Raw genomic sequence first — 12,669 nt, 5'->3', positions numbered from 1 at the left:
TTAACCCTAGATAGGCCCTGGTAAAGCGACAGGCCCTTTGTTGTGAGCAACCTCGAGATGCAGAAAATATCGACAGAGTATTGTTGACAGGTTGCAAAATTGAAGGTTCCAGAAAACAAAGTTTGCCGGGTTTGCATCGAGCCGTCACAGACAGGAAGTTCTCGACTAGTCATTCATGTCGGGACTTATATCAATAAATTTAGGCTATAAAACCAGGTACCATTACTGTATATATTCATAACTCGTAATTTACGTGATTCCATGTTAGATTTAGCTAATCATGTGATTAGAGTTCGAAAGAATCTCTCTCTGTTTTTTGATATGAAAGGCGATAACCGGCGTTACTGTACTTGTTTTGTTAGAACGTTCTCAGGTCTGTGAGCGCTTCAGTTAAGTCAAAAGCGGGGCAATTTCTTAGGAAAGATGCCAGTTCGTTAGAGATCCAGGCACTACGCATACAGAGCAGTGTTGTTTTATCAAAATTGCCGATAAATATGGCATTTCTGAAGAACGTATTCATGAGATTCTTCCAACGGGTACAGTCCTTTACACGACAATGGAGCCCTGTAACGAGAGACTCAGCGGCAACATGATTTGTGCGACTAGAATTTTGAGGCTCAAAAACGCTTTCTAAACACTTTTCGTAGGCAAAAGAGATCATTGCGCATAATGACAGGCAAGAAAGACTGGGAGCAAGTGGCGTCCAAATTGTGTACCCTGTTCCCCATTGGCAATACAAGATCAGTCAAAACTCGATGGCCGGGCACTGAAAAGTTGAGTGTGGTTACGGAAAAGATCCTTCAATGAATGTTGTTGATGGTGGCGACAGTACCAAAAGGTTCATTTTCTTTCGGCCCTTTGTTAATGGTGGGAGCACTCACTTATCAATTCTCTAAATCTCTATACATCAGCCTCAACCCCCTAGAGTTAGTTTCGGACAGTGAAAGAAAAGCTGCACAGGAATATAAATCTTTTGCTATTTGGAGGCCAATATCAATCGATCTCTTTACACTGCCACGACGATCGGACCCTGAAAATAGCGAAACACCGAAGTTGAGGAGCCTTGATGTTCTATATACTATGCGATCTCTTCGATGGGTAATAATCATTAGGAACCCCGCACATCCTCAGTTTCATAGGATGCATTATACAGCTGAGTAGGGGCCTGCGAACCACGGCCCATAGGGGTTTTACCAGTAATTAGACCACGCATCGGGTTAGTGGGTGACCACATGCGAATCCCCAGAGTACATGACTATAAATATTTGAAAGCTTTTTAGGAACCTACGATTTCAATTACTGAAGCATGAGGGTGATCAGATCTAATCTATGAAATGAGTTCACTAATTTGTGGGTGGACTCAGCCTTTCTGCCAATATTTGATGATTCAAAGCGATTGCTGTTGATTGATGAATTATAGATCCGGTGTCCCCCTACTTTCTACATTGAATTACTATACAAATGTGTCTACAGGGCTTCTTGTGTTTATTATTGGCTTATTACAATCTCTGTATGATTTTCAAACCGGGTGTGAAGAAAAGCCCATCATGTATGTGTATTTTGCAATTCTCTTTGTTTGCGAACTCTGTATAGAAAGTAAAGATACGACGATGCAGCCCAAATAAACATCCATGAGAAAAGAATACCTAGAGACAGACCGAAAGCAACATGGAAATCCAAAGTCCAAATGATTGTTGTTAAAACTCCCAGATAGATTATAATCCCAAGGAGCCACCAAAGAGTTAAAATAAACATCATGGATCTGAAGGCTCTCGAATTTTCGTAACGATAGTTATATCGTATACGAAATTCCCGGTCTTGTAAACCATCAACCGAAATAAAGTCCTCACAAGCGTAATATATGAACGGTCGAATTCTTGTTTGTCTTTCTTGGGAATTGATGCCGATGGGAATCTTGATTGGAAGAATCGTCACAAACATCAAAATTGCGAGGAACGCAAAAAGAAATCCTGGTGAGTACAGATAGAGACGCTGGATTTCTCGAGTGCTCCCTACCAGAAAAGGGACTAAAGCACATATCATCGCGACACCGTATACCCATGAAGTTGCATCTAGTTCCCATCTAGAACGAGAGAGGAGAGGAGCGCATTCTGCGGGATGTTTCAAGAGGCGGTAAACACGAACGATCAAGATGTAAAGTTCTCCTATTCCGAAGGAAAGGATTGAGTATCCGAGAATATGGCGGTCGAATTCGGGTGTCATCAGAGGACAAACTTCGCGAAGTGTTCTGTAAGCCTGGCATTCGCACTTCCAAGAAGCCAAACTTTTTCCGAACCAGGTGTAGTAAATTATGCATGGAAGGACGAGGTCGAAGAATATGATCAGTGGGGGGGCCAAGAAAGACTGCCGGGTGATCTGCAAATTTTGGGCTTTTCTGCGCGAGCCGCTCATGTAAATCCACTGTCATTTGAACCAGTTAATTTTTTCCAAATCATCCTAGCAAACAGGGAAAGGCAATGCATTCGAAGAGCTGACTTTTTAATCAGGATGAAGAAGATTACTCGTATGCAATAGCCATTTGCAGTCTCTCACTATTGCATTCCGTACAGCTCTGCCGTGACTCATTCATTTGCCATGAGTATTGTACTGGTCGCGCAAGTTTTGCTAATATCATATCGACGAAAGAATAGCGATATAATTTAAATATTTCTGAGCTGCGTCATCGAAAATGTGCGCACGAATAAAAATGATATATTTTCATACACGGGCAGCTACCGAGCGAAAGTATGGTTTAGTTGGAACCGAGCTATGGTAGGCGATCGATCTCCTAAACGGCTGTAGAATAACAATGGCATCATGGATTATCATGCACAAGTCATATCAATTGAGATACACTCCTGGTACTATTTGGATAACGGCTGGGCCTTGTAGACAACGATTTTCATCTAATACATGGGCAGTGCCCGGCAAAGCAACGAATATACTATGATATGTAGAACGCTATATGTTATATGTTCAATTAGCGAAAGCTCTCACCGCCCTGACAAGCTGACAAAATGACGTCGACTAGGACTCTAATTTATAACGATCGAGCAGTCAGAGACCAGCTTTCTTAATCACATGCGGGCAATAGAAAGCCTATTCGTCATCCATTTCAAACCATCTTGATATTTCCTTTACAATGGAGCCTCCGACGACCAAGCCAATTGGCCACAGAATCTAAACCTCATAATGTGACTATTTCCGCCAAATAGAATGTGATATTGTGTAATATTACTCCCTCTGACCATAGTACCTTGTAGCACTGTAGCCCTTATCAATCCCATGAAAGTTTGAATTTCCCCGTGCCAAGTGTTTGTAATGAGTTTATGGATATGAGCCTTCTAGTTTATCTGAGCGTACGGGAGTCATCCCAAATAGTCCAAGGATCTTTTGAACCAATCTCTACATTTCATTGAGACTAATATTGAAGCCTTTGCCAATAATATCATGGAAATTTCGACGGGACACATCTGCGGGTAAGTTTGACGATAGCCACTTGAGAAAATCCCCCTTACGAAATTTGAGATATCGCTACAAGGGACGAGTAGACCTGGGCATGAGCATGCCCATGAGCAGTTTTTTAAAAGGCCGGCTCATCATGAGCCGCTCATCTCATGAGCTGGGGTGCTCAAGTTAATTGGCTTCAAGGGGATCCTGATTATCATACTATATTTAAAGTACGCGCTACTGTGCTTTTTTGGTTTAACAGAACTATTAAATTGTATTTCTAGTGTGAAATAGTATTTCAAAGCTGCTAATATAATTTTTAAGACACTAGTTTTCTGATTTATTATTTTGAAGGAAGAGACTGATATAATGAACTTCAGTGGGAGAAGCGTGGCAGGCACTTAAGCCTATCGATGTTTCGCATATTCGCTCAGCTAGAATAAAACAAATGGCGGTTGCGTGACTCAGGGCTGTCCTCGCCCGCTCTTACCCACACTAATTGAAACTCACATTTTTCTCAGACGGCGATCAGATGTTTCTCCACTAGACTAGATGGAATGATTGGCAAGTATTAGCATTTGATATGCGGTTAAATACATTTAATAGACAGATGAGTGCAGGCTCGCGTTTGCAACTATGTTTCTGCTGTCAGATATTCCAATCTCGTGAGTGCCATTCACTATAGTTAGTAATTCGCCAAGCCTATATATACCCGAATCTTTTGAGAGCTATAGCCAATAAGATCCTGTAATTAACTCTGCCAGTGCACCCTAACAACCGGATTGCGAGATAGTACTGAAAGTGAACACCCTTAGATAGATTCTTTGTTTGCTATGGGCGATTTTTAAAGATCTAGCGAACGAAGACAGCTGCGAATATATATATAGAATTGTTAAAAAGTCCTGTCGACTTATATGAGTTTCTGAGCTTCTCACAGGTTCACCCAGATCCTCCAATTTTATAACTGAATCTTTTAATCCGTAAGTCGTTACCAAATCTCTATCCATTCTTCATCTAGATCGGTCATACCGAAAAAGGGGATTCTGTGCAAACTTCTGCCTGCAAAATCTGGAAACAATATACAATAGCCGCCGTGCATATATAATGAACAACGTCCTGATCCATAGACTCTTCATCGTCTGTTGAACAGCCTGGGCGGCCTGTACGGTAATGCACTCACCTTCTAGGACAGCAAACCTGAGCATAGTTACTATGGACACGAATTTCCTCCTACTATCGCGCGGGATGGTCTTGGTGTGAAGCAAATTGCTGTCATTTTTGGAGGCTCTAATGATGTGATATGCTCACTCTGGATTACTCGTTCGTTGGCAAAAATTCTATTCGTGCTATTGTACCTATCCCGACATTTGCTGGTCACTCCTAATAAATAGAGTTGGCTACTGAGGGGAGCTTTTCTAAAGGACCATTTTCAGAATGTGATGATAATCGGTAAAAAAATGGCTTCGAGCCAATTAGATCATATCTGTTTTCGATGCCCATTACTAGTAAAATGACAGCATTTCCAGCGACGCAACCTCTTGAATGCATTTTTTATCTTTATTTTTCTTCTTGCTCGCCCCTTTTTTTTTAGATTTAAGCATGGGATTGATTTCCTCCCTTGATTGAGTGGGCGTGGTTTCGTCAACAAGTGCAACTAGAGCATCAAGAGGGTTTACTGGTTCATTTGGCGAATCAGAAAGCTCGGATTCTTCCGTATCCAATCGCATTTCCTCACATATAGATTCATCACTACTCTCTCTTTTCATATAGTCATCCGCTACTAGAGAATCGAAGCCATTTTCTGCAATAAACTCAGTTTTTCAAAATATTTTAGAATAGGGGTGAGGACATACGTTTCACAAAATTATGGTTGTCTTTCTTCCGTATTGACCTAAAGCCAAAATATATGGGTATCTTCGAACATGCCGGGGGGCAAGTAATTCGGCTTGTGGGCAGCACGATGAGTAGGTCTACAGTACGGTACATACAGTAATATGGACCCAAAAATCGAGAAACTCAGAGATTTGGATGGGTGAGAGCTGTGGATCAAGGCCACGTATTTTTAGGGCCCCGAGGGATCCGGATACTTTTGCGATGTTAGAAGTGGCCCCACCGGAAGGCAGTAAGCATTCTAAGCCCATTAGGTCTTTGGAGGTCTATTTCCATCGACGGATTTGGTATATTTTGATCTTTAACCAGCTTGAACTCTGTAAAAATGAACTGGCTAACATACATCTCAATGTAAATGACGCGTATGACGCCAATATGAGCCATCTTTCATCTCACCGCTTTATAACTTATGGTGCTAGTATACGGACATAATACATAAGAATGATGTCAACGTACCAATTGCCTGGTAAGACAAATTATATATCCCTCCTCCTTTGCGATGTCAATGTGAAGGCATTAAGTCAAAGGCCAACTATTACAAGAAATTTAGTAATTACATTTAAAACGTTGAATTGAGCTGAAATTCTCTGTGAACATACACGATGTCAGTCTCGATCACCACAGATGTCAGCAACTATGAGGCTCCCGGACATGGCGAAAGTCAGAGTATGAAAGCCTTGACCTGGCAAGGGAAGAATTCGGTTAAAGTTGGTCAGTCATTCTGTCCATCACCTTAACCCCTAAACCACTTATCTGACTGATACTGTTTGTTCTAGTGGATACGGCTCGCCCAAAGATAATCGATGAAGGCGATGTCATACTTAAGGTCACGGGCAGCACTATTTGTGGGAGTGATTTACATCTATATCACGGTATGTTATGACTTTTAGAAAATTTTTGTAATGATAGATGGTCAAGTATTTACTATGAATGCTTATCTCTTATCAATTTATAGAGGCTATTCCAGATCTTCAGAAAGGTGATATTCTCGGCCATGAGTTCTGCGGTATCATCGCAACTGTGGGACCGGCAGTCAAGAATGTCAAGGTAGGCGATCGTGTTGTGGCATCTTTTCAAATTGCCTGTGGAAATTGTTTTTACTGCAACAAAAAACTGTCCTCAATGTGTGAACGGACGAATGCAAGCGAGGCAGCTTACAAGCTGTATGGACGTCGAACAGCTGGTATGGTTTCCCTCGAAAATTCATTGTTTACACTTGGAAAACTATACTGATATTGGTTCTAGGCATGTTTGGATACTCCCATTTCACAGGAGGTTTTGCTGGTGGACAGGCAGAATATGTCCGCGTTCCTTACGGTGATGTGAATCTTCTTCAATTACCTGACGATGTTCCTGATGAAAAAGGTCTCTATCTGTCTGATGTGTTAGGAACATCTTGGAATGCTGTTGTTGACACCGGAGTTGAGAAGGGTGACACTGTGGCAATTTGGGGAGCTGGTCCAGTTGGCCAAATGGCCGCTGAATTTAGTTTCTTTAATGGTGCTAATAGAGTTATTCTTATTGACGGTGGACACGGAAAATGGCGGCTGGATTTTGTCAAAAAAATACTACCAAAGCTCGAAACAATTGAGTATACGAATCTCCCTCACAACGAGACTGTTACCTCAACTCTAAAGAAAATGTGTGATGGTCGTGGACCTGATGTGGCGATTGAATGTGCTGCTGGTGAATATGCCAAAGGATGGGCTCATTATTTCGAGCGAATGCTAGGTCTGGAAACAGATACAACTGAGCTTATCAACGAGATGATTACTTCTGTGCGAGGATTCGGGCGCTGTGGGATCACGGGTGTATATGCTGGTTATGTAAGTGCCACATTTTCAATCGACTGTAAGACAACTTTCTTCTAATATGATGATACAGTGCAACCACTTTAACATCGGTTCCTTGATGGAGACCGGAATTCGTCTTATTGGCAATGGACAAGCCCCTGTGCAGAAGTATTGGAAAGACCTTTTGAAATATATTCAACAGGAAAAGATCCATCCCCTGCATATGGTCACCCACCGGTTCAAGCTTGAGGATATGGAGAAGATTTACGATTTATTCAACAAGCGTGACCCGGGTATGCAGAAGATTTTCGTGGAGACAAAGTTTTCTGCCCCTCCAGCACCAGGAACACCTGCATTAACAGAACTTTGAGCTTCGCTGTGATGGATGAAAAGTTTTAGCGGCAAGTCCTGATGTTGGTTTCACATCTTTTCATCATAAGAGAGGCACAAAAAAAAAAAAAGGAAAAGACGAGAAAAGGCAAAAAAGGAATCAATAGGAAAAACTCGAATGAGAAAAGGAAAACGGATCATTGAAATTGGTATTGCAGTGAAGGATGGAGGTCTTTTCTGTAATTCTGAGCCTGAATTGAGGAGCTCGCCCGTATCTTCTCTATGCTGTGTCTTTTTAGGTCCAAAATCTTAAATAAAAATCTTGGGGGAATTTCGCGATGAGTACTGATGATTTCCCACAATTCTTATAGAGCATGTTCTGAGAAAAGGTGATGTTCAACAAAATCTGGCACCAAAAAAATCTTGGAAAGACCACCAACTACAATCCCATTATATGAAACTCGTAGGCCACTCGCTACATGGCCGAATCTATGCACAAAACAGGACCTCTCGGCCAGTTCCGCTTAGACTACGAGGATGTCGAGGTACACATACAGCCCGAGGAGGGCGGCACATGAGGCGGAGACGCTGTGTATAGGAAGGGAGTATAACCCAGTGGCTACGAGAGACAGGTTGTGGTAAGGGATCATATCAACGGAAAGTAAACGGACGAGCAAGTAGATCGGAAAGGTTGTGCTTGACCGGTATTAGAAGGGGAGACTATATGAAGGGGAAGATGCGCAGATAGGCGTGGCCGCATAGACACTAAGAGCTAGCAGTAGCCCAATTCCTTCCTTGGTATTGTTTCATTACTGTTTGTGGGCGTTGGTTAATTGATTTACTATGGCATGACCCCGTATCTCCTATGTTTTTTGATTACGGGTGGCTTGGCGTTTGGATGGTTCTTGTTTCCAATGGAGAAAACGCCTGCATAGCCGCTACGTACTTGATAGGTTGCACCAGTTTAATTGGATCTAGAAATGAACTGAATATTCTGAGTGAACATGCCCGGAATAAGATTGCCTTCCTATGCTACACATAGTGCAGGCGCTTGCCCCCAATGCACTTCACTTTTATATGGCCTGACAATCCCGACAATTGTTTATAATAGCTAAGTGTGCAGATTCCTATATGTAATCCACATTTTATCTACATATTTCACCCGAGAGACCGAAAACTGCGTTTTAATTTATTGATCGTCTGTTATTGTTGAACTAGGTCTGCCAGTGCCGACTAGTTTCCCCTCCTACTCTGCCTGTTTTATTCAAACATGCCTATTCACAACAGTCCGCTACATGCGGTAGCAAGAGAAAAGAAAGGCATTATATGTCATACATAAAAAACAGACAATGTAATAATATGAACATACTCGTGGAAACATTTGACTTTAAAAATATTTGAATAATTGACAAGACTTTTTGAGGCCTCACAACAATTTACTCGGCCTTTGGTTAGAGGCATAAAACCCATGCGTAATTTAATCATCACGCAGAGAGAGCTTCAAGTCCTGATCAACGACCTTTCCACCTTCCAGTCGGACCTGCTCGATCGGTTGAAACACGAAAAAGATACGTAAGATACCAGAGTTGTCTTTCTTTTCCGTCATGTTCCGCCAAGCGTGAGCCGTACCTCGTTGCACAAAAACATCACCCTTTTTAAGCAGCTTTTTCTGACCGGAATCTAGAACTAATTCTGTAGTGCCATCAATCACAACGCCATAATCAAGGGTCGCTGTGCGATGCATCGGAACCACCGAACCTGGAGGTGCCTCAATAATTGTGCAGGAAGTGCCGGTGGGCGGGTTCAAAGGAGATGGGTTCGAGAGCTGCGAATTGTAGTGTTTAATGTCGAGATTGGCTTTAGGCTCTGGCGTTGCAGAGCTTGGAGGTGAAAGCCCTTGCACAGGAAAGGTGTCTGTATTGAAGGCTAGAGCATAGTCTGATGTTGTTGGTTTACCAGGTGGAACGGGGAACCCAGTAAATGGCACCTGCTCCCCAACGGTATCAGTAAAGATAGCTTGGCCACTTAGAGGATCGTGAGCTGTTATAATGCGACGAAGCGGCTCGGGCTTTCTTTGTCCAACCGACATGATGAGATAAATTTTAGAAACGGATATTTTGCGTCACTTGTTACATTGATTTGAAGATAATGAAAATCGCTTCCTGGCAGCACTGCCTACTTGTATTATCAACTGTATAATGTAAATGACTCAAATTTAGATAATTGTAAGGTCATAACCAAGAATGAATCATTATCCCGTCATAGTATGAAGATATAGTTGCCATTGTCCGGTTTACTAAGGTCTAGAAGCCCAAGGAATAGCTTTCTACTCAGGATAAGGTCACTGGGATACTATTCGAACCATTAATTAATGAGCACCTCACAAATGACCAGACTGTGGGGGATCCGCGGTTTTGTGAAGACCCACTGACCGCAACCGTCAATTGCGGGTAACTTAGGGTAGCTGGGGCTGGTAGAAATAATGCCCGCGGGCAGCTTAGCGTTGAACACAACTCTAGTGCGGGTATCTGGTGCGGGTAGTGGACTCCCTCAAGGCCCACGGCTATGCCGTAGTCTAGTCTATTGAGCTGGTGATGTGTATGAATCCAAAGCTTAGATTGGAGATTAAGACCGGGTTTTCATTGTTGAGAGTCCTGTTGAGTAGCCGGCCAATAATCCTGGAAGAGATGATTTTAGAGGAGTATACAAGAATAAGTAAATAATCTTTACATAAACCTGATAGTTTTGTTGTTGTAGAACCTAACACCGCAGCATAAAAGCAACCAAAAACAACCCGGAGCTGGGCAAATAAATACAGAATAGCTATGCACATGAGGGAAATGCATCCAACACGTCAGACCGCGCGCAGCCATATGGACAGGGATATGATGAATTATGTTGCCATAAGAAAGGATCGGTTTCGTTGGCAAGAACGTTCCCAATTAAACGAGATTGATTTGGAAGACCATGGGAGGCCGCAACGATATCCACTGAAGGTATCCGGATCTAGCTAGACCTGGGCACCCGCTCATGAGCGGCTCAATGAGCGGTAAACCGCTCATTAGGTGGGGCGAAGCTAGTTTTTGGCAAAATTGCATTATCATGCAAAAGCTTGGCAGTAATGCAGTGGTATTATGGACAGTAGTAGTAATTAAATTGAATTTATATTGAATTAGGCCAAATAAATTGAATTCCAATTATATCTATTGCTAAATCTGTAATCTAGATCGTTAGCCAGTGCTGTTAGCCATACTGTTAGCCATACTGTTAGCCATACTGTTAGCCATACTGTTAGCCAGCGCTGTAGCCAGCGCTGGAATTTTGGTAATTGACCATAGTTAACAGATTAATTACATTACAAATAAAATTACTGGCATAAAATAATGCAAAATAGTCTCCAGTTTTGAGCGGGTTGAGCATGCTCATGCCCAGGTCCACTATATACCGTGATATTATCAACTATAGATTTCTCTATTCTCGTCACTTCACATTAAATTTATTGAACTCATTAAATTCCGTAAATACTACGATATCTGGGCCACAGATTCTAATTAATCAAATTTTATGGGAGTCCTCCATGAATGTGGAAAAAACACCATCTGCAATTTATCTATTAGAATCTATTTTTTTTATTTGTAATTCTTTTATACTAGCAGGAAAACCAAACCTATTAGTAAATTAATATACTAGTTCGACAATTCAGAACCGATAACTGTTATCTTACTGCAATATCCATCTTGGATTTCTGTAAAACTTCTTACCAGCAGTATTACGGGTAGGTTCTATTGTTTGGGTTTATAGATTACTATTCGGCCAAAAGAGACAACAATATCGAAGCGAGAGCTTCGATATCCCCAAACTACATATATATAAGGTACAGGTAACGCACGAGTATGTTTTGAACATATTGACCAAGTCTGGTGAAAAGAACCCGAGGATTTCCAGATGCAGTTGATAGAGACTGAAAAATTAAAGTTGGGCCGGCAATATTCTAGCCAATCTTTCTTTTACCCGAAATTTCTAGATCAGGTGAAAATGAACTATTCATAATTTACTGTAAACTTATCTGGTAGAATATCGACAGTTGTTTGGGTTTATATATTCTTATATTTTGGCAAATTGGCAAATTCGCGAATATAGAAAATCTCAGATGTTTATTAATGGTTTACAGCCAAATTGAATCCTGGAAAAAATATTTACAATATCTACTTCCGAGCCATAACAGAATTTGTGGAATCAAATTATTGTAATAAACTCAATACTAATCTAACAAGGATATATGGAGAAGAAGATAGAATTTTGACGATAATCTGAGATCAAGTATCTCAAATACTATCTATAAATGGAGTAGAGATATACCGTAATAGATCGATTCTGGCGTTTGCAGAACTTATTGACTGATTTCTTCCAAAAAATGGATTTCAATCTGCAGAATACCAGTTCGAGCATCCATAGAAATGAGCAGAGGAGAGGCAGGAGGAAAGAAATGAGAAAGAAAATCCATATTATTTACTATATATCTGTTTCTTTACAAAAGTTTTACTGTATTTTTCGATATAAGGTAGCCAACCCAGACCAGACGGTTGTGATATCAACAATGTATTTAGTCACCTGTAAGTAGTGGACCGAAAAAAGGCGGTTTCGCAGGGTATGAGTGGTGGTGACAAAAAGCACGGCAGGTTCAACCGAATGGCCACGTCATCCGTGCAAGGATCTTCAGGGCGTTCAGGGGAAGGGCTGAACAGTCTGGAGGGTAAAGCGGCAAGGGCACTAACCAACGAATATCAAAAACAAAAGACTAAACAAAAACAAAACATACAACAGCAGGGATTCGCATGTGGTCACCCACCATACTACTAACCTGCCGGCGTGTGGCTTAAGTACGGCTGAGCGGACGGGAAGCCCTGTTCTCCATACCCTATGGTCGTATGTACTAGCTACATAATGCCTTAGGATTATATCCTATGGATTATATGTCACTAAACAAACAACTACGCCTTCATTCTTGTCAGTTTTCAGTCAATCCGGGTTTCCTCGGGAACATTGTAGTGAAACTTTGGCCAGTGGTAACAACATGGAAGCGAAAACGCTAAGAGAAAGGTATGCTTTAAATCAGTGTCTTTTAGTATAGACAGCAGCAGTCAACTTCATTCTGGGCAGAATATAGTATTTCATCGGATGTATATCTATCTATGTATCCACTACT

At 41.5% G+C, this 12,669-nt stretch overlaps 2 protein-coding genes across 2 annotated transcripts; one reads left to right on the top strand and one right to left on the bottom strand.

Annotated features, from left to right (window-relative positions):
- Positions 1-5,942: 5,942 nt before the first annotated feature.
- On the top strand, positions 5,943-7,503 carry N7469_000561 (zinc-dependent alcohol dehydrogenase; the record flags this gene model as incomplete). The annotated part of the gene is made up of 5 exons (XM_056639481.1): positions 5,943-6,051; positions 6,117-6,212; positions 6,296-6,523; positions 6,586-7,166; positions 7,225-7,503. 5 exons carry the CDS (start codon positions 5,943-5,945, stop codon positions 7,501-7,503), a joined length of 1,293 nt encoding a protein of 430 aa, XP_056505238.1.
- Positions 7,504-8,940: 1,437 nt separating this feature from the next.
- Positions 8,941-9,552, bottom strand: N7469_000560 (cupin domain-containing protein; the record flags this gene model as incomplete). Its single annotated transcript, XM_056639480.1, has 1 exon — positions 8,941-9,552. The coding sequence occupies one exon, from the start codon at positions 9,550-9,552 to the stop codon at positions 8,941-8,943; it is 612 nt and encodes a 203-aa protein (XP_056505237.1).
- Positions 9,553-12,669: the final 3,117 nt, after the last annotated feature.

Source organism: Penicillium citrinum (assembly GCF_028827155.1).
Source record: "Penicillium citrinum strain IBT 23319 chromosome Unknown utg000001l:1.0-4955037.0:1.0-4956770.0, whole genome shotgun sequence".
NCBI classification, from domain to species: domain Eukaryota; kingdom Fungi; phylum Ascomycota; class Eurotiomycetes; order Eurotiales; family Aspergillaceae; genus Penicillium; species Penicillium citrinum.
The sequence above is the reverse complement of the archived record's forward strand: the minus strand, read 5'-3'. Positions and strand labels throughout refer to the sequence as shown.